Genomic DNA, 25,353 nt, shown 5'->3' with positions numbered 1-25,353 from the left:
AAGACAATGAAAACATTAACATAGAAATTCTTACCTTAGCGAGTGGCTTTTCTGACCCTGTACTTCACATTTGGTTATTATTAGGACTATGGTTTGAAAGATACCTTGGAAGACTCAAGAATGTGAATGTACCAGACTGTGACTCGGTTTCATGAAGCTCTGCTGTCCTCCACAGGTTTTGGAATGGAATGTATAATCGCTTTGAGAAGGGACTGCAGCCTCGACAGTCAGTCACAGATTACCTCATGGCCGTGAAGGAGGAAACTCAGCAGCTGGAGGAAGAACTTGAGGCCCTGGAAGAAGTAAGACACTTGCTCTTGCTCACCTTATTTGCTGACTATTGCTGCTCTGGGAAAAGCCTCTCGTGACTCAGGATGTGTGAAATGCAGCAACACAGCCATTTCATATTTTTGTGCTCAGTTGCATCCAACTCTTTGCGACCCCATGGACTGTAGTCTGCCAGGCTCCTCTGTCCATGGGATTTCCCAGGCAAGAATACTGGAGCAGGTTGGCATTTCCTCCAAGGGATCTTCCCGACCTAGGGGTCGAACCTGCATCTTTTTGTGTCTACTACATTGGCGGGTGGATTCTTTACCACTGTGCTACCTGGAAAGTTCTTTCATATTTTTAGCCAGAAGGTAACCTATCCTTCCTACCAGGTGAGCAGTCAGATCGTCAAAGCCCAGACCTACACACTTGATGCATTTCAGATATCTGGTTTGGCTCACTTCCATAGTTTGCTTTGGCGATGATTAGGAAACGAGATAGTGGTGAATGGTTGCCTAGCCTTGTGAATATACTTTAAAAAAAAAAAACAACTGAACTGTATACTTTAAGAGAGTGATCTATTTCTATCTTAATTTTAGAAATTAGATAATAAAAACTTCATTTCTGATTTTTAAAAAATGAACTTTTGGTTCACAGGAGGAAAATCATTACGTAAAACCATACAGGTACAGAAAGAAGGATGACTACTCTTTGCCAGGTGCTTTACCGAGGCTGTGTTTTCTGCCATCCTTACAGAGTGCCCTTACATTAGGAAGAGAGCCAGCCTCACAGAATCTAATTATTTTGCTCAGAGTCATAAAGTCTAGCTTTGAAACCAAGTCCATCTAAATCCCATTTTCTTAACATCTTACCCAGCCAGGAGATAATGAACACTAAAAGGCAGGCATATACCACAAAGGATACATTATTTATGACTGTTCCCTGAAACTGTGGTTTCTTTTCTAGAGGCTGGAAAAAATTCAGAAAGTGCAGTTAGATCGCACCGAGCTGAGGAGTAAGCAGAGTGAGCCCAGCAAGCACTCAGGGTTTTCTACCGCGGACGGCAGCACGGCCAACACGCCTCAGGATTACAGCGGCAATGTGAAGTCCTTCCCATCCAGGAGCCCCTCCCAGGGCGATGAGGACTCCGCTCTGATCCTAACCCAAGACAACCTGAAAAGTTCAGACCCAGACCTGTCCGCCAACAGTGACCAAGAGTCGGGGGTGGAGGATCTGAGCTGCCGCTCCCCTAGTGGTGGGGAGTGTGCGCCGAGCGAGGACAGTGGCAAGGACCGGGATTCCGACGAAGCCGTGTTTCTCACCGCCTGAGGATCCCCCGCCATGGAGTTCCCAAGTAAAGGACACACAAGGAACACTTTCCAAAAATAAGGGAACAGTGCAATCTCAAATAAAAACAGCCCAAGAAATGGTACGGGTCCTCGAGAATTATAAAATGTAGCGACGAAAAGGAATAAAGTCCAACTTTTAGTTCCTTTAGGTGTTGATGAACAGGAAACAGCCATTTCTTTTATCAAGCAAATATAAGGAAAATTGTTCCCCATTCTAGACTATGGACGTTTTACTACAGAGCAATGACCTCTGCCATCACCCGAGGTTATCAGTTCACATCTTCCCTGCCTGCAGCTGCTCAAAGTGCCCTGACCACGTTCCTTCACACTTATCATCTTCAATCTTTCATTTCATTTCCAGATGAGTATTTTGTTTCCTCAAATATTTGACACTTCCTTCCTTCTTGACTCTGTTATCAGGATTTTGGTTAATAGACACATTTCTGTAACAGATGAGCTTTGTAATTCTGCTTAAGCTTAGTGTTCAGATTTAATGATCACTTTTAACTTTTCCTTAGAGATAATGTATTTTGAATTGTTAAAATAGTTTTGTTGCCTTTCCCTGGAATTTCATATTTCTCCTATTTAAAAAATGCTAAAACTTACCACACACTTCTCTAATACTAGTCTAATACCCAATAAAGTAGAAACAACATCTATGCTCTAGTTCTAAATATGATTTTGGATCACATTAGCTTCTTAAAAACAACCTTTTATTACTGGTTCCAGAGACTATATTACCAAGACAAGGGGGTCAGCCCCAAGCCTGATCCCAGAAGTATAACTGTATAGAGGTACGGGGTACCACTTCAATGAAGGAAGCAGCTCACAGAAGAACTAGACAACACTGCTGTCAAGTCTCCTTAACCAGTGGAGTATGTTTTGTCATTTGTCACTTCATAAGCTGTGTTAACATGGTTAAGTCAACACTGTACCTGTGGAGCCCATGCAGTAGTCTCAACCATCGGCTCTGTTCATCTGCAGGGTTGCGTCGGCGGTGGAGTCTGAGCAGGGAGTCTGACAGGGAGCAGCGCTGCCTCACTGGGCCTCCCACCAGGGAGCTTTGCTGACTCTGGAATCTGGTCTGTCCCCACCCAGGCACAAGAGCTAAGCCTCGGCCTTTCCTGCTGCAGATTGTGGCTTCTGACCCCTCCTGACCAGATAGCCCATTGAGGAGAACTTGGGAGGTGCCTGAAATGGGCCTTCGCAGTCCGTCCCAGGTGGGAGCCAGAGCCCCACTCACTGGGAAGCATGGCCCCCAGCCCCATCAGACAGGAAGGCCTGGCGAGAACACCCAGAAGCTGTGCACCGCAGCAGATCCTGAGTGGAGGACTGGGTGGGCAGAGCTGACTGTCCTGACAGCAAAGCCAGCGGCTCTAACTGGCCAGGGAACTTGGGGTGTGGGTCAATGTGAGACCACAGACATAGCATTAGTGATTTTCAAGCGGCTGCTCCTGCTGTACTTGGGCAGGGAAACCAATCTATAGCTGCACTTGGTGCTGCAAACAGCCATCAGCCTCTGCCCCTGACCAGCGAGCTCTCCCAGAACACGTGGGAAGTTGCACAACCCATCCGACAGCCCCGCTGACAGCGGCAGCTGAAGAGAGCACAGCCCATGGCCAAACCTGTCTGCAGAGTGAAACTGGTCGCCAGCCCCTTCCGCGGACGTTCCTGCCTGACTCAGGTCCCCAGACAATGAGCTGTGCAGGCCCTGCATCCCATCCTGCTGCTCCACTTAATGCTGAGTACAGCATCCAGTCCCAACTGGGACTGGACCCACCAGTCCACAGAATCCACCGCAGAATCCATCCTACAGCCTCACCTGAGTGGGTGGGAACCAAGCCAGCTGTCCTACCCAGCTGTCTCAGCCAGTGACCCTCCACTCCGCTTCAGGGCTCAAAGAGATGCCTCACCCAAAAAGAGACCACCTAGATACATAAAGCAAAATCCAGCAGAGCTAAAAGGAGAAATAATGCGGACTTTAACACTCCATTCTATAGACAATGGACAGATCATCCAAAGAGAATCATAAGGAAACATGAACCAAATGTATACTAATATCTCACTCTGGATGATACATTTTTAAATTGGATTAAAGATAAATAATACCATTAAAAGTGGGCAAAAGACTTAGACATTTTTTCAAAGAAGATATATGAAAAGGTCAACAGGTACATGAAAAGATGCTAAACATCACTATCTTTAGGGAAATGCAAATCAAAACCAAACCTCATGTCTGGCAGGATGGCCAACATCAAAAAGACAAATGATACGAAATGTTGGTGATAAAGTGAATTAGAGAGAACGCTTGTATACTGCTGATGGGATCATAAACAGGTAGAGTCACTATGGAAAACAGTATGGTGGACCCTCAAAAAATTAAAAATAGAACTACTGTATGATCCAGCACACAGAGCCACTTCTGGGAGTACATACAAAGAAAAGGAAAACATTAACTTGAATAGATATCCGTACCCCTTCATGTTCACAGCAGCATGGTTTTAAAATAGCCAAGACATGGAAACAACTGTCCACCAACAGATGAATGAATAAAGAAGCACACACACCATGGAACAGTATTCAGATGTAAAAAAATGAGAAAATGCTGCCTTTTGCAACAATATGAATGGACCTTGAGGGAATTATGCTAAGTGAAATAAATCAGAGAAAAACAAATACTATATGATTTCACTTATATGTGTACTCAAGTTACAGAAAAAGATCAGATTTATGGTTAACCCAGAATGAGGGTTTGGGCAGTGGGTGGCTGGGGAATTGGAGAAAGGTGGTCAAGAGCAACAACTTTCTGCATTAGATAATACCTTATTAATGATTCTTAGGATATAGTCGTAATGGCTTTTATATTTTTATAACTCCATACCACTCTTGCAGTTGAGTATCAACTCTTAGAAACTTCTTTGCCTAGTATTAAGGATGAGAATTTAATTTCTTCCATCTGGCAGTATACATCTACAAAAATAAATGACAAAATTTTTAAAAATGACATAGTAACTATACCAAACAGAGCTATGCATTTATTTGAAAAGCAAATAATATATTTGATATGTTAAAATTTAGTTCTTTAATGGGATATCTTTCATATCAGACACCAACTTTTTTCCAGCCTCCACCATTTTACAAAACATTGTAATTTCAGCATATGTTCATTTAGACTACTTACTAGAAGTTAACCTAACACTGAAATTTCTTTTAAATGTTCTATTTATTGCTTATTAAGTCGTTATTGTGTCGCAAGGAGCCTTAAAAGAGCATGGCCAATCCGATTAGACTAAAATCTCTAACAGTAAATTCTCATTTTAAATCAAACATCAATCAGAAAGTGTTTTCTTTAGAGCAGTTGGTTTAAACCAATGTAAAGCTGACTCAAGACAGATTACTTCCCCACTGGTAATATTTAGAGCTCAAGTGATTTATTATTTAGTGATTTTCAGGAAAATTTAATGATATGAAGTAGGTAAGCATTTTGATCATGACTCTACAATCAACAAAGGAACTTTTTTAGAGTGAAGGAACATAAAAACAAGGAAAACCCTGGCATGAGGTTTCTATTCTTTAAGAGCACAAGATTAGTTTACTTGCTTTCCCTAAAAATAAATCTGAGCTGTCCTTCAATTTAAACATATATGAATTATGATCAGACTTACCTGTCAGACAATCTCTATTCCAATATAAATTTCCTAGTATAGATTATTCCTAGAAAATCTTTCAACTTTGAAACATTATATCTGGCATGTATCACATTTGTTTAGAAAACTATTTGAGCTATCAGTCTTTAAAGTCCTACCTAGGACAAACCCCTAACTCTGCATAATCTAATAACTCCTAAGTTTTTCTTTGCTATTCTGATTTCCATCTAGTCCTCTATTATGTGTTAGAGGAAAATCACTATCTCAGCTTTGACAGGCACTTTTTCGCCTTCTGGCACTACTTCTCCAATATGGCTAATTTTAAGAAAAAAATAATACTAGTACTATAGAAAAGTCACTTAAGTTTTTACTGTAATAACAAAACCCAAATTCATACATATTCAAATGTAGACTAATTTCCATCCTGGAGGATGTCTATGACCTAATATCCGATATATTAAAAGCAGATAATGATGATCAGAGTCGTCTTTTTAATGACTAGGTTGTAAGGAGGTTACCTAATTTTAGAAGAAGAAACCAAGGTATGTTAACTGGTATAGAATGAAACTGGGATAGTTCAAGTTTAAAAAAATAAGATATTGAGATGAATTACTTATGCAATTATGTAGAAGAGATTTACTATGTATGAAAATGACTTTTTTTGGTGGAGAAGAAGGTGGACAAGTACATAAATACCTAGGCCATGTTTGAGTCATCACTGGATAGTATTTCCACAGTGCCTCACTCTTAGAGGGCTTAATAAAATTAATAAATCAAATGCATTAATGGTTGTGGTCTGCTGGGCTCTTGTTCTGGGTTCTGTCTGGTTCTTAGGAAAGCTCCCTGATTGCTTCCAAAAGACTGGGATAATCATGTCCTCCACTGTGACAGCTGGGAAAACTGAAGCTTATATGGCCAGTGCAATAAGGAAAGGTTTCTCAAAACCCAGAAGACTGCAACAAATCTGAAACACTTACCTCAGTTATGTACTATATGTCCGGGATAATAATCATAACTTCCTTCTCAGGTCATTTTGAAGATTAAATGGCATGCTCTTAGCATAGTACCAGAAGACAGGTTAAAAAAGTTAATTTCTTTACTCAAACTATTATCTTTATAGTCTATGAGAATACTTGCCCTTCCTTAAACACAGACTCAGTATTAAACATTGTTCAAGTCTCAGAAAATTTTATTTTTCCTACCTGTGGCCAGAAATATGTATAGAAAGAAGAATGAAGAAAAAAAACCTGTACTGTATGCTAGGATTTGGAATGGCAATCATAATGAAGTTTAAATGAAAATAGGCATTAGGAAACTTTACCAAGCCTTGGAAATCTAGTTCAAGATTTTCTGCTTAATTGGCTTTCACGGCTATCCATAAAATATGTTCATTCTGTAACGAACTGTAAAAGCAAACTGTTTAACGTATACAAGTTAAAGTGAAAATCAAATTAAAAACTAGACTGCCTAAAAATTGAATATTAGTTTTATTTATTATTAAAGCTTTCATAAGAGAAAAGCTAACACAGTAAAGGTCAGAAAATTTCACTGACTTTTTTGTGTTCTTTAGATTTACTATTTATTAACAAAAATATTGTTTTAAATTTCAGAATTCAGACAGCATATCCTCATCTAACCACAAACCCATCAGATGCTTATATTTAAAAAGCCAGCATGAAAGTTTATGTTGGACTAGTTTAAATGAAAGGCAGTTTTTCTATTAGGTAAAATATTTACCTGTATTGCCTTTTAAATGCATCTTTAATTTTAAAAATAAGACAATATATAAAAACTGCTATCTTATTCTTTTGATTTATTCTGTGTATTAAAAATTACTTGAGATGGCACATTGGCAGGTTTGGTGTTTCCTGACACTATGAATATTTAAAAACATTATTTTTCAAAGTTTTATCATCCAGAAAGAAAGAGAAAAAATAAGAATCTTTCTACAGTTGAAATAGTAATTTTTCAAAAAGGGTTGAGAGGAAAAAAAATCTAAGCAAACTATCCTTGATAAAGAAATGAGGCAGTTTCAAATTAAAAATACAAATTTAAATGAAGTCATTTTATAAAATATTGAAAGTAGCTAAAATTACATGCACAGGTATTTAATCAGTAATAAGAGAGGAACAGCAGTGGAACTTAAATATGATAGAATTTATCAACAATAAATAAACATTTTTAGTGCAAATAGTGCAGAAAAAATTTTCAAAGCAAAGATCATAGCAATCATTCTAATCTGTACAAAATCAGTCTCAGTTCTGTATACAACCTATATAATACATCTAGGAATTCAGCCATTGTGATGAAATGCCAATTTGCAAATCATAAATATAAATGTGCTTAGTTTTGTGTCCCATTCCTCTCTTTGCAGTTCATGTTTTCAGGAAAATCTGAAAAGAAAAGAAAATAAAAAACCTAAGATTTACTTTAAGTTGATAAATTAAGATTTCATAAGAAGGTAACCTGACAATGAGGGAAAAGAGGTGGGAAAGGATTCTAGCATGCATGTGTCAACAGAGAATAACTCACTGCCCACTTCTCAACCTTGAGATATGTATACTTGATATTAAAAATCAACACTTACCCTCAGGGATTAACAATCTGAGTTATAAAATAAAACAACTCAATGTTGCTACTAATGTTGCTGCTGCTGCTGCTAAGTCGCTTCAGTCGTGTCCGACTCTGTGCGACCCCTTAGATGGCAGCCTACCAGGCTCTGCCGTCCCTGGGATTCTCCAGGCAAGAACACTGGAGTGGGCTGCCATTTCCTTCTACTAATGTTAAGGACAGCTAAATTGAGAAAAGGGGCAGATGAGTTTGAGCTGGAGATGAGAAATGCCTGTCACCTCCCTCCCTGTAGCCGGCTCCCTTTTAAAGGAAACTCCCACACGCTCTTCTCAACATCTGCTCCTCCAGCCCAGCAAAGCAGACAGAAGACCACATGGCACCAGTTTTCAGGTAAAACCGTGAGGTCAGGATGGACACCACCTACACGGGGCCAGTCTCTTTCCTTGATCTGTGGTAAGACCCCAGTCAGTCTCCCCCGGCTGCCTGGACCATCAGATCAGGCCTGTGGGCAGCAGTGGCTGAACCACTTGCAAATGCAGCAAAGAAAGGCTCTTTGAAGAGCCAGTGAGAAGGCCCATGAGAGCGAGAGGCAGAAAAGGGGAGGAACGCAGAAATGAGAAGCAGCCTGGGACAACATCTAAAGAAGAAGAGCTGCTTTGGTTACAGAAGGCCTCATGCTTTCACTCCCAGGAGACTAAGGTGTGCTTTCCTACATTTGGGCTGTTTCCCTGCATTATCCAGGAACACAAGCTTTTACTTAAATTTGTTGAGGTGGGGGCTAGTCTTTGCAACCAAATCCAGTCCTAAAATAAGACAGAGAGGAAAATGGAAGAATGTCTTGAGATCAGATGAGAACGTGAAAAAAGAATGAGGGTAGAAAAAAGAACGATGGTAGAAAAAAGAACGTGACAGAGGAGAACACAGGAGAGGAAAACGGAAAATTAGAATGGATGATCTAAAATGTAAGCCAGCTTATAAAAGGCTTACAACCAGAGAGAGAAACATGGCACTTATCATCCCCAGGGTTCTTTAAAGGTCCTAGAGCAGAGATGTTATCACAGAGTGGTATTTTAGGACGATCATTTTGTCAGTGCTCTGCACAAAGGAGAAACCCTCAAGTCAGAGGACTGATCAGAAACTCACTGGAATCGATGGAAAAGAGACAGATTGGGAGTTCATTAAAAAAAAAAAAAATGACAAAGGAGACTACTGATATATATGTCAACTTAAGTGTTATGGTATATGTCCCACACCAGCTGAGAGAAAGGAACTTAAACTCTACATATGTAGCTATCAAATACTGAAAACAAAACTCATTTAAGCAAATATCATACTGAGAAAACATGCAAACAATTTGTACTGGCCATATGCTTAGGTGTATAACATCATGCTTAATAGATAATGCAAAGTATTCTACATGTTATATAGCATGGTAGCTGTAATGATAGTATTATGCTTAAAGCTGGCTGAACAAGCACTGGTAAGAACACTTCATTAAAAAGAGCCATGCAATAGCCTCAAGACACAAACCTTCCAGAATACAATTTACCTATAGTGGAGCATGAAACTGGCTGTGCATTGCTATCACTTGTTGAAGTTTCTCTTCCTTGGCTCTTCTACAGTGGCAAATCTAGAAGATAAATTATTTAAATACTAGTCACTTCTCCAATAATCTTCCTACAACTAGCTACGTTTTGACAGAATTCTAAGTAAGAATCTTTTAACTTGTTGACATTAAATTGTGGATGTCTAAGGTGGCACAGAATTTAAGAATCCAAAAAAAAAAAAATTTGTTTGGAAGATAATCTTTGTAAACCACTAGAATGTAAAACACACTCTGATCCTTTATACCAGTTCTGATTATATAGTTTCAAATATCTGTGTTTTAAAAATATGAAAATAAATCCTACTGTTGTTACCCTGGAAGCTTAACAAATAAAAAACCTCAAGATACAGTTATAAAGTACCAAAAAAAAAAAAAAAAAAAAAAAAAGGACTAGAAATGAATGCCTCATTAAAGCTATAGTCAGTAATGTCCCTGAACTTCAATTTTCTCTTATGGAAAACAGGAATAATAAAATCTGGCCCACTTTCCTTTACAGTAGCACTTAATTTGTATAAAGTTTATAAATAACTGTGATGTTGCAGAGAAATTAGGTAAATACATAGGACTCTCTCAAAGGATAAGATACTGCTAAGCAGACTTCAAAATCCTTTCTTTAAATATAATGGAAATATTAGAACAGAAACTATCCCCAGAATGTTCTCAAGTAATATTAAAACACAAAAATTAAAAAAAAAAAAAAAATCTCCATATGGAATTCCCTGGTGATCTAGTGGGAAGGACTTGGCACTTTCATGGCAGTGGCCTGGGTTCAATCCCTGAGTGCAGAATGAAGATCCTACAAGCCATGTAGTGTGGGCAATAAACAAATGAAAAAAACCTTTTAAAGTTATTCTCCTAAATTTTAAACAGCTTATGAAACAGGTTATTCAGGAGTATATCACAACTATTAAGACTAGACTAGAGATCCACACAAAAGCATTACATAATTAAAAAACAAAATTAAACAAGGAAAAAAATTCTCTAAAGTTCGAAGCAAATGGAAATAAATGAACTTGTTTTTCCCCCTAAGTTATACTGTAATCCAAAAAAGCTTCATTAAAGACTTTAAGAAATAGTATCTGACTATTAAGACTAGAGTAGACTTGAGCTATCGTTTCTGAAACAGAACTGTTATGTGATTTACATGCTTGTGTACTCGCAACAAGCAGGTTTAAAGTGATAGCAGCAAGTTGCTATCATTCTCAGAGGCTCTTCAGTTTCCTCTCATGGCACTCAAAACTCCAGCTCAGTAACATGCTAAGATTTTTTTTTCACTCATGAATATATATAAGTAATCTGATATTATGCTGTCACTTGTCCTCAACCGAAGAATATTACATACTGTTCTCTTTTCCATGAAGCTACTGAGAAAATCATCTATATCCGTTTTTCCCTCCAAGAAATCTTCTGCAATATTATCAGATTCTTCCTCAGCTTCATGAGCAGCTACTTTTAATCTTGCCTGCAGAGCACTTGCACTACAGCTCTGAAAAAGAAAATCAAGGAAGAAAGAAAATCATTAATTTCTAGTGCTCTGAAAAACTCCTTAGTGGGACGGGAAAATGGGGTAGAAGTTAAATAGCAGTGATATTGGGGCATCACTGTCTCACTCCTAACATTAAAATGATCCTGGAAATGTTGAGTCATTAACTGTGATGTTTGCTTTTGGTTTCTAGTATTCTTTATTAAATTAAGAAATTAGTTTAGGTTTGTCTAAGGAATGCTGCTCAATTTTGGGAAAAGCCTCTTCATCTAGTAAGCTCTAAAGTGCCTCCAAAAGTATTTCAATTGATTCTCTCAGATCTTCTGGCTAAGAGAGAGGGAGGACTCCTTACGTGCGATTCCTGACTCTGACACTTTCCATTTGTATGATCTCAGGGATGTTAATATCCACGTGCCTCAGTTTCCTCATCTGTAAAATGGAAAAATCGTAACAATACCTACCCTCATAGGTTTTTGTGTGGAATAATGGGCAATATATGCAACGAGCTTAGTGCAATGCAAAAAGATATAACAATTGCACAATGTCAGCAACTGGTTGGATCAAGTAACCTTAAAAATCTCTCATATTACCCTCTGATTCCAGTGCTCCTTAAGGCAATGAAATTATACTCCAGGACAAAGATCTAGAGTACCATATGCCTTTTAATAGCCAAACAGGAACATAATAGCCAAAAATATATCAATAAACAGTCAAATCTTTCCTTGGAAAAACTGAGATAGGCCAGAACGTCCCAAAGACTTTGGTACAAATGGAGGGAGACTACATGGGGAAGAAAGCAAGGAGACAATAGAGCAGGCTTAGAGAATGAACTTACAGTTACTAAGCAGGAAGGATGGGGGAGAGGGACAGGTAGGGAGTTTTGAGATCAACATGTGCACACTGCTGCATTTAAAATGGCTAACCAACAAGAACCTGCTGTGTACCACATGGGAAAGTCTGCTCAATGTTACATGGCAGCAGGGATGGGAGGGGAGTTTTCAGGAGAATGGATATATGTATATGTACAGCTGAGTCCCTCTGCTGTTCACCGGAAACTATCACAACATTGTTAATTGGCTATACCCCAATACAAAATAAAAAGTTAAAAATAATCATATTATGTGAAATCTTTTATGAATTTATATTCTTTTACCATTTTTGTTTTTGCTGTTGTTTTATTTCTATTTATGTTTTACTACATTGGCTTCACTTCCTAGAATTCCTGATTTTAAAGGAAACAGAATATTGTTAGTTATGATGTGGGTTGTTGATATATGAAGATTATGTCCTATTTAATTTTAAAAATGATTTCCCCCTTTTAAGTAAAAATTTTTTTTTTCAGAAATAAGGGTTGAATTTTATAAAAAGCTTTCGATTTTTCACATAACTGGATTTCTATTATAAAGTTATTATTTGTGGTGAATTATACTTTATACTTTATATTTTCCAATTTGCTAACTTCTTGTTTAAGATAGCTGTATACAGGCTTGCAAGTGAGTCTAAAATTAAAATTTTTCTTTTTAACTTTTATTAGAAGAGTTAAATTGGCTTTATAATAACTCTCCCAGAACAGTTATTTATGGGGCTTTTTATATTTTTCTGTTTTGGAACCAAATGCTCTTGCAGGAGCACAAATGACTGATAATGGCTCATAAAACTGAGAGCTGTTCATCTGCATAACTCAAGGCTATTTATCATGCCTTATAAACTCGAATGCCTAATAAATGCTTTCTGATAATAATACATTTAAGAATGTGGCACGTGCATATTAAGAGTAAAAACTGTAGTCCACTTCCGGCTTAGCCATGGCAGCTAACTACCACTAACCCATTGTAGCTGCTTCCTCCAGAGCTTGTGGACAAGTGTATAGGATCAAGAATTCACACTGAGATGAAGAGTGATGAGGAAATTGTTGGTATAATTCTGGGATTTGGTGACTATGTCAATATGGTATAGGAAGATGTCATTGAATTTGAAATCAATCCAGAAGGAAGAAGAATTATGAAATTAGATCAAATTTTGCTAAATGGAAATAACGTAACAATGCTGGTTCCTGGAGGACAAGGCCTTGAAATATGAATGGATTTCCCTGACTTATGTTAGATTCTGTTTTGTCTTATAATGACAGCAAAAGTTTTTGTTTTAGCCTTTTATTTTTTTATTAGCCTTTTAATGTTTGTGTTCTGTGAAGTCAAGTTTCCCATTAAAGGGAAATGCTTTGAAGATGCATTGTAAATGCCCATTTTTGTAAGTTAATCAAGATTATATTGAGAAAAGAATGGTTTGTTCTTTGAAGACAAAAATAAACATGTTTTTATTAACTATCAAAAGAAAAAAAAAGAGTAAAATTCTTATGGTAAAAGAAAACAGCTCAACAATCTTACCTCACTAAGTTCATGTTGCCTTTGCATCTTCTTTTCAAAAGCTGATTTCATTTGTGTAAGTAATTCATACTAAAAGAGAAAATTAAGATGCTGTTTCATTCCACTTTAAAATTATATGGACTTCTTAAAAATGATAACTAACTCGTACCTTATCTAAAACAGTTTGCCTTTTGGCTTCCAAGCTGGGCTCCAAAAGGAGATTTTTTCCTGTAAGATAAATTCTAGTTTATTTCTAGATAAAGATCACATATTTCTTAGGAAATTTAAAAAGTAAAGACAGACATACTTGCTAGTTCCTCAATACTTTTTACTAAGTCATCCTTGTCAGTAACAATTTGTTTTAGTTGAGGCAAAGTCACAAACTGCTCTAGCAATACATCCTCTTGCTCATTCATATCTGTAAGCTGTGACACACTAGAGACACAACGGAAGAAAATATGTTAGTGAATATCAGTTATCTAGTTTTTCTCCATGACGATAAATACTCAGTTTTTCAGCTTTTTTCAGCTGACAAGAGTTCTACATAATCTTTGACATGTATTTTTATATATACACAGAAGAAAGCAAACTGTAACCTTAAAGGCAAATAAAACACTGAACACAATGGAACAAAAAGTAGTCTAAACACAGTATCAAGATGATTTAGCTAATAGGCATGTGGCTATCACAATAAATGATAGAGGTATATGTGTCTAAGTACATGTATTCATAAAAATGTTTTTACCAAACAATGGTGGAAGGGTAATCCCAAAACAAAAATCAATATCCACAGAGTGTAAGAGGGAATTGGAAGGATGGGGTATGGGGCAAGCTAAAGCGTTTGAGCGTCTTTCAGTTTTGACTAGAGATCCACACAAAAGCATTAAATAATTTAAAAATAAAATTAAACAAGGAAAAAAAGTCTCTAAAGTTCAAAGCAAGAAGAAATAAATGGACCTGTTTTTTTTTCTAAGTTGTATTGTCACCCAAAAAAGTTTCATTAAAAAGCCTTTAAAAAATAATATTTGAAAAAAAAATAATATTTGGCTGTACATCTCTGATGAAATATATCCTAAAGACAAATGAAGTGTAAAAAACTAAAGAAATAAAAACTTACTCTGCTTTCAATAACTGTTATTGATATTGTTATCTTATTGGAATTGTTATTTTGAAAAAGAATAAGTTCCCTTCAGAAAAATGGTTGACTTTAGGTCAGGGAAAAATACTGTTTACAATGAACCCATGGCATCTTTGTTTTGCCAAAGTTCCCTACTGACTAAAGATGGAACTGTTTAAATGTCAAAAAAGAAAAAAGGAAAGAAAAAAAAGATAGTAATGGATTGAAATACTTCAAATATTTTTAAAAGTTTTATGAGTTTAATTCTGACTTATACCCATACTTCCTGAAAAAAGCTGGAGGAAGGTTAGCAAAGAGGTTTCATCTTTTTGCACTGACATTTTCATAATAATTTTTTTAAAAAGGAAGAAAGGAAAGAGAAAATCCTTTATAACATGGCAACAATAATAATACCTGTTTTCTGGGGTGGCTGTAAGCATCACACTGCATGCAACTGCTTTATAGCATGTATGTGGTATTTGTAAATTTCATTAATTAAAGTTATTAGCACAAAATAAGGGACTCTTTTGTTAAAATGATTGTAAAACACTGGGTCAAACACAGTTAAACTTCTTTTAACTACAGGATTTCTCATGAGTATTTGGCTGTACATCCCTGGTGGGATATATACTAAAGACAAGAACAACTGCAAACATTTTAAATAGCATTCAGTAGTCTCATTGATAACAGCCTCATGACTACTGTAAACCTTCAACAGTGGTATAAAGAATGCAACTTCACAAGCTTGAGTGGCCACAGAACATTCTTTTCATGGAGACTCTTAGGGAAACAGTGTCTCATGAAAAATGATACCTTAAACTTGAATATTCAACTTTTCTGCCATAAATCTGAATAAAATATGGCTTTGTAAAAACACCTATTACTTTAAGAGAAGTTTAATCTATTCAGAAATAGTTTTCACAAGAAGGTAAGCCACACAAGAGAAAGGACATTGTTATCTTGATAACTGTTAAAGCACTCCCAGGATCTAAAGAAATTCCTGGATACAGACTAGAAAGTCAATAAATATGAACTGCAAGACATACCACAGATTCACAAAACTTTCCACTTCCCACTAAGATATAGGAATAGTGATGACATGAAAATGATGTGTGCATTTACAAATTAAATAGACAACAAACACCAATGTTACTGTCCAAGTTTTTTTACCTTAGTTCTGAGAGTTCTGGAAATGTATCAGGAATATCGGGCATCTTGTAACCAAAACCATTTTGGCTTATCTAAAGAGAGATTTAAATAGTGCTAAGTTTTAGCCATCTTTTTGACTATTCCTATCTGGTTATAAAACTAACTTTTAATGTACTGCATCCCATAACTATTTTCATTATCACACATCCTCTTGGCACTCCACACTGTCCTGACCCTCCCATTCTTTTTTCACTGTCTTTTTCAGTGTATCTTTATACATATAGGGTTACTGGCTTTTTTTTTTTTTTTTTTTTGATGAGGAAGGATCATGTGACTACCTGTGGTTATAAAATAAATCTCCAATTGTGAGATATCTGTGACAAATGTGGAGAATTATATGCATGTTTCATTGATGTATATGAGTATGTCTGTCTCAAGCGAAAGGCATTACATTTAGAAAAATTACTAACTTGGCGAAAAGTCTCAAGAGTTACTAGGAAGATAAGGAATAGGGTATACATTGTCTGAATATATAGGTCACATTTTAAAATCAAGGACCCATGAAAAGTTCTCTTTTACTAAGGGTTAAAAATAAAGGTCTTTAAATCCCCTTAATATGTTTAATGCACAGTCTTTCCCTCAGTAATGTCCCTTGTGGCAGCAGTTACCAGCTTAATTTAAGAACACAGTTTTTTAAACCAATGAGACACTGGTTTAAATGTCCTTAGTACCCTAGGGCAGACCTTCCATAACCTGATACGTGCGTCTCCTACATAATCCTTCTTGTGTCTTTGCCTGTGTTCTGTATGAAACCTGAGGGTTCTGTAACAGGCGGCTTCACAAATGTGCCAACTGGTTTATGCTTCCACATTTTTGTCAGAGCTGTTGCCTCTTAGAATTACCTTACATGACACCTTATCATCCTGGAAAATTCATTACCATCTATCAAAATGTGGCTTCAAGCATGAGTTCATTCATTCATCTGCCTCATTTTAAATGAGCACCTACTGTATGTATCAGGCATGCTTTGAGGCACCAAGAATAAAGTGGTATAAAAAAAAAGAATTTCATCTTATATAAAGGTTATCTTTCTAGCTCTACAGTGGTCCCTGGGAGCACTGACTATTCCCTCAACTGCGTCTTCATAGTAACTCTAGACTAACATTTCTACTTACAGTTATTTATTTGATGGTTACCTCTTTGACACGGTTCCTTAAGTTGAAAATGTGATTAAACTTTTTAATGTTTTGTGCCATAGTGGTTGGCATGAGGAGGAATATGATGTTTGCTGACTGAGTATTTCAAGGGTACAAAATGCAGATATCTGAAGATACCAACCGGTGTTGAAGTGTCTGTTGTGGGAACGGGCAATGGCAGATTTGAAAGGACACCAAATGAAGGAGCAGCGGGTTTGGCAGTTGTATAACTTGTTGTTGAAGAAGAAACAGTGTCAGCAACAGATAAAGAGCTGATAGTCCTGTTTGCTTCTTGTGGGGGATACGGAGGAAGAAATGGGAAACCCTGAGAAGCATAAGGAGGCATCCCACCTGGGTTACTGTACAGGCTAAAGAGAAAGAGGAAAAACATGCGATTAGATTTTAGGAGTAAATTTGTAAAATTGTTCCTTAATTGTTCTAAATAACAATTGCTATGCAGTATAGATGGAATTTGTTTATGGCAGGTGCCACTAGTTTTTATAATTATATAAGTAAATTAGATATCATATAAATTCAAAAAATAAGAACACCCCTTAAAAAGAATATTTTGATTTCTTTCGATGAAAAAGAAATATGTTTTAGAAAACATAAGTTCAACTGGTCACAGCTGACGTGAATAGAAAGGCCATATTTGAGTTTTGAGCATTCTACTGGCATCAATGAACATTTTCAGAGAAGAAATGCAGAACACCTAATCCATGAAACTTGTTCAAATAGCAATTGTTTAGTAGCTTTCACTATATTTGGCAAAGTCTGACTGAAAGTCAAGACTGCTTTTCTAGAAAATTTCAAAGAAAAATTAATTGTATAGATGAGTTGCTAAAAATGCTAAACTATAAAAAAAAGATGCATAAACACCTCAGATAGGCTGGGATCTCGAATCTGAGACCTTTTATTGGATGGAGTGCCTGCACCTGGACAAATGTCTCCTTGAGCAATAGAATACAAACTTTAAGGGACTAAAAACAACCAAATGCATGGCAGTCAGGGTAATTATGAATAATATTACAAAAGTATGAATGCCACAAAAAGGCCACAAACCAACAGCCACTTCTGAGGTACCTGGGGCAAAAGCAGAGTACTATGCATGACCCCTGTACACAGCAACACCATGGGGTGGGCAGGCCAGCTGGACCATCCCTTCTGCCCAACCACAAGCCGCCCCTACCCTCACTCCATGCGAGGAACCAGCCTGCTCTCCTCAGAGAGCAAGAGAGGGTATCCTGTTTCTTGAGGTCACTCCCTTGTGCTGCAGCACAAGTCCCAGGAAAGCCTTGCCTGAATTTTTTTTTAAAGATGCATGTAAAAACCATGCATATATATTAGAAAAAGTGGCACAGCAGTATGCACTCAAGATAAAATCAGAAAATATATTTTTGCAAGATGATAAATACAGGGTTCTGATTCAAGATGGTGACACAGGAAGATCCTGGATTCACCTTCCCCCACAGAAACTTAATCGACAGCTATATATGGAACAATTTCCTCCAAAAAAAAAAAAAAAACCCTCCAAAGTATCTGAGCAGATCAGGCAAACAAGAAGAAAATGACATCTAAGCTGGTAGGAGATATTGAGACACAATCTCATGGTAAACCCCGCCCTCAGGAAGAGGACCCACAACCTGGAGAAAACGCAAAACCCAGAGCTTTTCCCTGGAGGGTTAAGGGTTGAGTTTGAACCTGAGACAAAAACCGAAAACATCTAGCTCTGAAGACAAAAGAGCTCACATCCCAGAAAGCCACAAGGCACAGCAAACTAAGAACAGCTCTCAAAGGACTCAAGAGGCTCAGACTTCCCTGGCTCAGGGCCCAGTGCATTAGAGGACCCCACTTACTGTGACAGATGCTCATCTGCCCATCTTTTTTTTTTTTTTCATTTATTTTTATTAGTTGGAGGCTGATTACTTTACAATATAGTAGTGGTTTTTTCAATACACTGACATGAATCAGCCATGGATTTACATGTGTTCCCCATCCCGATCCCCATCCCATCCCTCTGGGTCTTCCCAGTGCACCAACCCTGAGCACTTGTCTCATACATCCAACCTGGGCTGGTGATCTGTTTCACCCTTGATAGTATACTTGTTTCAATGCTATTCTCTCAGAACATCCCACCCTCGCCTTCTCCCACAGAGTCCAAAAGTCTGTTCTGTACATCTGTGTCTCTTTTTGTGTTTTGCATATAGGGTTATCATTACAATCTTTTAAAATTCCATATATATGCGTTAGTATACTGTATTGGTGTTTATCTTTCTGGCTTACTTCACTCTGTATAATGGGCTCCAGTTTCATCCATCTCATTAGAACTAATTCAAATGAATTCTTTTTAATGGCTGAGTAATATTCCATTGTGTATCTGTACCTCATCTGCCCTCTGCCCATCTTTTTTTTTTTCCCATTTATTTTTATTAGTTGGAGGCTAATTACTTTACATCATTACAGTAGTTTTTGTCATACATTGAAATGAATTAGCCATGGATTTACATGTATTCCCCATCCCAGTCCCCCCTCCCACCTCCCTCTCCACCCAATCCCTCTGGGTCTTCCCAGTGCACCAGGCCCGAGCACTTGTCTCATGCACCCAACCTGGGCTGGTGATCTGTTTCACCCTAGATAATATACATGTTTCAATGCTGTTCTCTTGAAACATCCCACCCTCGCCTTCTCCCAGAGTCCACAAGTCTGTTCTATACATCTGAGTCTCTTTTTCTGTTTTGCATATAGGGTTATCGTTACCATCTTTCTAAAGTCCATATATATGTGTTAGTATACTGTAATGGTCTTTATCTTTCTGGCTTACTTCACTCTGTATAATGGGCTCCAGTTTCATCCATCTCATTAGAACTGATTCAAATGAATTCTTTTTAATGGCTGAGTAATATTCCATGGTGTATATGTACCACAGCTTCCTCATCCATTCGTCTGCTGATGGGCATCTGGGTTGCTTCCATGTCCTGGCTATTATAAACAGTGCTGCGATGAACACTGGGGTGCACGTGTCTCTTTCAGATCTGGTTTCCTTGGTGTGTATGCCCAGAAGTGGGATTGCTGGATCATACAGGCAGTTCTATTTCCAGCTTTTTAAGAAATCTCCACACTGTTTTCCATAGTGGCTGTACTAATTTGCATTCCCACCAACAGTGTAAGAGGGTTCCCTTTTCTCCACACCCTCTCCAGCATTTATTGCTTGTAGACTTTTGGATAGCAGCCATCCTGACTGGCGTATAATGGTACCTCATTGTGGTTTTGATTTGCATTTCTCTGATAATGAGTGATGTTGAGCATCTTTTCATGTGTTTGTTAGCCATCTGTATGTCTTCCTTGGAGAAATGTCTGTTGAGTTCTTTGGCCCATTTTTTGATTGGGTCATTTATTTTTCTGGAGTTGAGCTGGAGGAGTTGCTTGTATATTTTTGAGATTAATCCTTTGTCTGTTGCTTCGTTTGCTATTATTTTCTCCCAATCTGAGGGCTGTCTTTTCACCTTGCTTATAGTTTCCTTTGTTGTGCAAAAGCTTTTAAGTTTCATTAGGTCCCATTTGTTTATTTTTGCTTTTATTTCTAAAATTCTGGGATGTGGGTCATAGAGGATCCTGCTGTGATTTATGTCGGAGAGTGTTTTGCCTATCTTCTCCTCTAGGAGTTTGATAGTTTCTGGTCTTACATTTAGATCTTTAATCCATTTTGAGTTTATTTTTGTGTATGGTGTTAGAAAGTGTTCTAGTTTCATTCTTTTACAGGTGGTTGACCAGTTTTCCCAGCACCACTTGTTAAAGAGGTTATCTTTTTTCCATTGTATATCCTTGCCTCCTCTGTCGAAGATAAGGTGACCATAGGTTCGTGGATTTATCTCTGGGCTTTCTATTCTGTTCCATTGATCTATATTTCTGTCCTTGTGCCAGTACCATACTGTCTTGATGACTGTGGCTTTGTAGTAGAGTCTGAAGTCAGGCAGATTGATTCCTCCAGTTCCATTCTTCTTTCTCAGGATTACTTTGGCTATTCGAGGTTTTTTGTATTTCCATACAAATTGTGAAATTATTTGTTCTAGTTCTGTGAAAAATACCATTGGTAGTTTGATAGGGATTGCATTGAATCTATAGATTGCTTTGGGTAGTATAGCCATTTTGAGAATATTGATTCTTCCAATCCATGAACACGGTATGTTTCTCCATCTGTTTGTGTCCTCTTTGATTTCTTTTATCCCTCTGCCCATCTTAAAGCATCAACCCAAGGGGGTAGGCGTCTAACTTAACAACATCTAGGCTAATCCCTATATAGTCTGAGGATGGGATTGTTCACCAAAAAGATCAAGTGACAGAAAGTTGGAACTTTTAGCCCCAACCATCGATCTCAGGGAAGAGGGGGGCTGCTGATTAAGCGCTACAAAATCTCTTGAACAAGAAGACTCGACAAGCGCCCTGCTGGTGAATGCATCCATAGTCTATGGGGACAGAAGCTGCTGTGCTCAGGGCTCTCCTAGACAGTGCCCTGCCGTAGGTACTTCTTCATCTGGCTATTCATCTGTATCCTTTATAACCAACCATTAAACATATGTAAATTTATTTTTGGAGTTTCATGAGCCATTTAAATTAATCAAGATGGAGGTGGGGAGGGAATCCATGGGAACCTCTGATTTATAGCCAGTTAGTCAGAAGCACAGGAACCATCTATAGATTTTCCATTGGTATGTGAAATGGAGCAGTCTGTGAGACTGAGTCCTTCATCTGTGGATATGACCCCATCTCCAGGTGGACAGCATCAGAACTGAGTGCAATTTGTAGGGAACACAGTGTTTGCTGAGAACTGGAGAATTACTTGGTGGTGTTGGGAAAAACTGAAATGTTCCAAAATATATCTAGCTTAAACAATTTTTTAAATGGGAGTGCTACTGTTTTTAACATAATTTAATGTCATATTTAATGACATAAGTTAACAAAAATGGTAATTGTCTGGAAGAAAACATTTGTCATAAAATTTGAAATTATAATACTGAAGTTTATACAGAAAAATAAATAAGAATATAAAGAAACGAACCTGAAAAAAAAGAGGGTAAAGAGAGTTTAACCCTGGCATTTAGCAAAACCCAATAGAACACCTTAATTTTAAAAAACTCTTTTTTAAAGGAAAACACTGGCAATGGATAGGAAGATCAATGGAACTGAATACAAAATCCAGAAAACTCCCAAGCATATACAGCAATTAGGATATAATAAAACAAGATTTCAAATCAGGTTAAAAAAAAAAAGAGGTCAATAAATAGCACTGCGACATCTGGAAAAAATTAAATTGAAGCCAGATCCTCATAATAATAATAAAAGAGAAGCCAAATGGAACAAATTAAAATAGAAAACATTTTTCTTAAAAAAAAAAAAAAAATCTTAATCCCCTGACATAAAAAAACAAACAACAACAAAACTCTATATGACAAAGCCTATTATAAATAAAGACAAATTAACTGGGGGAAAACATTTGAAACTCATGTCATAGGAAAATGGTTAATTTTTCTAACATATACATAAAGAACTTCTACACACTAATAAGACTAACAACCCAATAGCAAAATGCAGAATCAGATAGACTACACAAGTTCAAGAAAAGAGAAAAAAAAACCAAAAAGTTATATTAACACATCATTTTCCACTTAAAAATTAGCAAAAATCCCTTTTGATAAATTACGACGTCAGCAAAGGGAATAAGTATTGTGTACAGGAGTAGAAACTGGTACAACTTACTCCTTAGGGCAATTCTGCAGTATTAGTCAAACTTACAAATATGTCTACCACTTTGAGAATGTATCCAACAAAATACTTAAAGCTGGGTAAAATGTTTTTAATGTTATTCATTGCATCACTGAGGGCAAAGAAGGGTTGGCCTTTTATGCAAGATTGGAAACAATAAAAATTCCATTAATAGGAGTCTTAAGTTATGTTGTGTCCATAAAACAAGTACTTTGTGGCCATGAAGAAGAATGAGGAAGTGTTTATGTACCAATATGGAAAGCTCTCTGAACCATACCACTAGTGAGATGGGAAAAAAAAAAAAAGGGGCAAGGGAATAGTATGCTGTCATTTGTGTAAAAAAAAGGAGGGAATAAAATACTGCATGTACATATTTTTTTGTATATACATAAAATATCTCAGGAGTTCTATACATATACACTCAAATAACCAACTTTGGATACCAAAGAGAAGAAAAAGTGAACTGAAAGAGAAAAAAATGGAAGGGAACTTTTCACCCCACATCCCTTTATATTTTTAAAATTTTAAGCCAAGTGAATATATGATTGAAAAAAATAAGTTAAAAATTGTCTAATAAGTTTATTTCAAAGTATGGCTCATCTTACTCTTAGAGCTTTAATTTTATCTAAAGTATATTAATAACATGTAAATATAAAATATTATTTAGAAAGAATATGATCAACATGAGAGTATTTCTACTATCCTTGAAATAAAGTCTTAATAATTCTGAACAAAACTGTATTATAGGTACAACCTATAATGTAATCTAAGAAATGTAGCAAACTTGCTTTTTAAACAATGTGTACTGAATCACAGAACTTATTTGATATGGGAACAAATAAATTTGTTGGCTTATGTTTTCAAATAAGGTGAATGAGATATATTTAGCCCCATCCTGGAAGAAAACAGTAAATTCTGTTTTTAGATAAAGAATATCAGAGAGGCTTCTGACTCGAGGACAAAGACACAGGAGCACAAAGTGACAGCTGAGTCTGATATTCCTATCGAATGGGATAATCTAGCCCAAGATGATTTCCAGGCAGTGTAAAAATGCAACCCGATTTTTGAACAAGAAAAAGTTCTTGCAAATTAAGTAAAAGAACTGAGCAGATAAGGCGAGAAATATTCAGGAAGAGGAAATGAAGACTGTCAGAAATAACAGCATTATGCAATTTCAGAATATTGAACACAAAAAGTTACAAAGGATCAGAAATCAAAATGGCACTGGACACCTTAGGAATAGAGGAATGCTTTCAAAATTCCCAGTGGAAACCACTTCAACAACTCTACCAACTATGAAGTGTGAAGGTGTATTAAAGATATTTGCAGGTTAAAGAGAAGAAATCTCAAAATTATTCTCCCAGCCATCTTGTGGCATACTGTACTTTCCAAAAATGGTCACAGCACTATTTCTGGTCCCATGTGCTCTCCTAGGGGGTTCCCAGATGACTCAGTGATAAAAGAATCTGCCTGGAAGGGCAGGAGACACGGCTTCGACCCCTGGGTCCGGAATATTCCCTGGAGGAGGAAATGGCAACCCACTCCAGTTTTCTTGCCTGGAGAATCCCTTGGACAGAGAAGCCTGGCAGACTACAGTCCATGGGGCCACAAACAGCTGGACATGACTGAGTGACTGAGCATGCACACCTGCTCTTCTAGAACCTCACCACTCCACCATTAAAACAAAAAGCCTATTTTCTTCCCCTCGAATTGGATCAGGACTCCATGACTGCCTCAACACACTGAATGAAGCAGAAGTGACAATGGGTGACTTCAGCAGTTAGGTCAGAGGAGATGAATATGACTTTCTCATAAATGTTGCAGGGTATTCACCCCAAAAGCCCAGCCATGGTGATGTGAGGAAGCCAAGGCTGCATCTAGGTATTCCAACTGACCTCCCCAGGTAAAAGCTTCTGATGAGAGCTTGCTGATGGTGAGCAGAGCAGAGAAGAGCTCTCTGATGAACCCTTCCTGTATTGAAGATTAATGAGCAAATAAATTTGTCTACTGTTTAAAGTTGATGCCAAAGGTGGAGCACAAACAAGCTCTATTAGTACCTAACCAAACTGCAGATTCACAAGGAAAATAAATATTGTCATTATTTCAACCACAAGTTTTAGGATAAACTGTTACTCATCCTTTGTAACTTGAACACACCTTTACTTAGAAAGCCACAGGGATTAAGTAAAGCAAGAAACTAGGAAACAGCCTGAGAAAGAAAAAAAACACAGGATGCAGGAAAAGGAGAATCCCATACAGGAGCATGGGAAAGGGAAATCGCAGGATGGGAGTAATGGAGCAATGTCTGCAAGGAAAAGATACTGGAACCTCGAGATTACGTGACAAGCTTCATGATGTGAAAAAATTATTTGAATGATATTTTTCAGAGCTGCTGAAAGAAGTGGGAAATTGAGGTAATTATTAACTCCAGAGAAAAGCAAAAAGTTATACCATAAAGGAAATGTAATCATTATAAACTACTTGGCTCAGCAGGAGGGAATATTCTGAGAGTCAATGTAATGAAAGTACTAAACACAAACTTAAGTAAAAATCATAATTTCACAGAGGATGCGGGAAAAGAAAGCTATATGAAAGATAACTAAAACCTTCATTAATCATGATAGGAAGTCAACAGACAGTATCTAAAATCAAAATCAACAGACAGCAGTACGTATAATATTATTCAGAAAGATGAAGGTAAATATTAGATAAGAAGCTAAAAAAGAAAACCCAGTTGCTTCTGAAAAGTATGAATGTATCTGCATGTGAAGGTAAGGATGTGGAAAGCAGACTGCCTTTTAACCCTATTTGAATTTTTAAGCTATGTTTTGACTACTTATATCAA

The 25,353-nt window shown here is 37.2% G+C and overlaps 2 protein-coding genes and 1 pseudogene across 3 annotated transcripts in view; 2 read left to right on the top strand and 1 right to left on the bottom strand.

The window, feature by feature from the left end:
- MTMR7 (myotubularin related protein 7) overlaps window positions 1-6,049 on the top strand; it is a 98,255-nt gene extending 92,206 nt beyond the window's left edge. Inside the window, exons 13-14 of the mRNA XM_020883339.2 lie at window positions 176-302; window positions 1,234-6,049. Of these exons, the coding sequence (XP_020738998.2) occupies window positions 176-302; window positions 1,234-1,596 (490 nt within the window). The 3' untranslated portion in view covers window positions 1,597-6,049. The remainder of the gene's footprint in view (window positions 1-175; window positions 303-1,233) is intronic.
- Window positions 6,050-6,431: 382 nt separating this feature from the next.
- The window catches only part of VPS37A (VPS37A subunit of ESCRT-I), a 33,469-nt gene continuing 14,547 nt past the window's right edge, over window positions 6,432-25,353 (bottom strand). Inside the window, exons 5-12 of one of the 2 annotated variants that reach the window (XM_020883351.2) lie at window positions 16,891-17,116; window positions 15,574-15,644; window positions 13,594-13,721; window positions 13,456-13,514; window positions 13,308-13,376; window positions 10,783-10,926; window positions 9,384-9,464; window positions 6,432-7,656 (exon numbers count right to left, since the gene is read on the bottom strand). In XM_020883351.2, coding sequence (XP_020739010.1) covers window positions 9,384-9,464; window positions 10,783-10,926; window positions 13,308-13,376; window positions 13,456-13,514; window positions 13,594-13,721; window positions 15,574-15,644; window positions 16,891-17,116 — 778 coding nt within the window. In that variant the 3' untranslated portion in view covers window positions 6,432-7,656. Of the gene's footprint in view, window positions 7,657-9,383; window positions 9,465-10,782; window positions 10,927-10,984; window positions 11,353-13,307; window positions 13,377-13,455; window positions 13,515-13,593; window positions 13,722-15,573; window positions 15,645-16,890; window positions 17,117-25,353 lie in introns of those variants that run through there. The other variant, XM_020883359.2, reaches the window with a different exon arrangement.
- LOC110131051 (U6 snRNA-associated Sm-like protein LSm5 pseudogene) lies at window positions 11,344-13,596 on the top strand (annotated as a pseudogene).

Source organism: Odocoileus virginianus, chromosome 32 (genome assembly GCF_023699985.2).
Source record: "Odocoileus virginianus isolate 20LAN1187 ecotype Illinois chromosome 32, Ovbor_1.2, whole genome shotgun sequence".
Lineage (NCBI taxonomy): Eukaryota > Metazoa > Chordata > Mammalia > Artiodactyla > Cervidae > Odocoileus > Odocoileus virginianus.
This window is presented reverse-complemented; position numbering and strand designations above follow the sequence as displayed.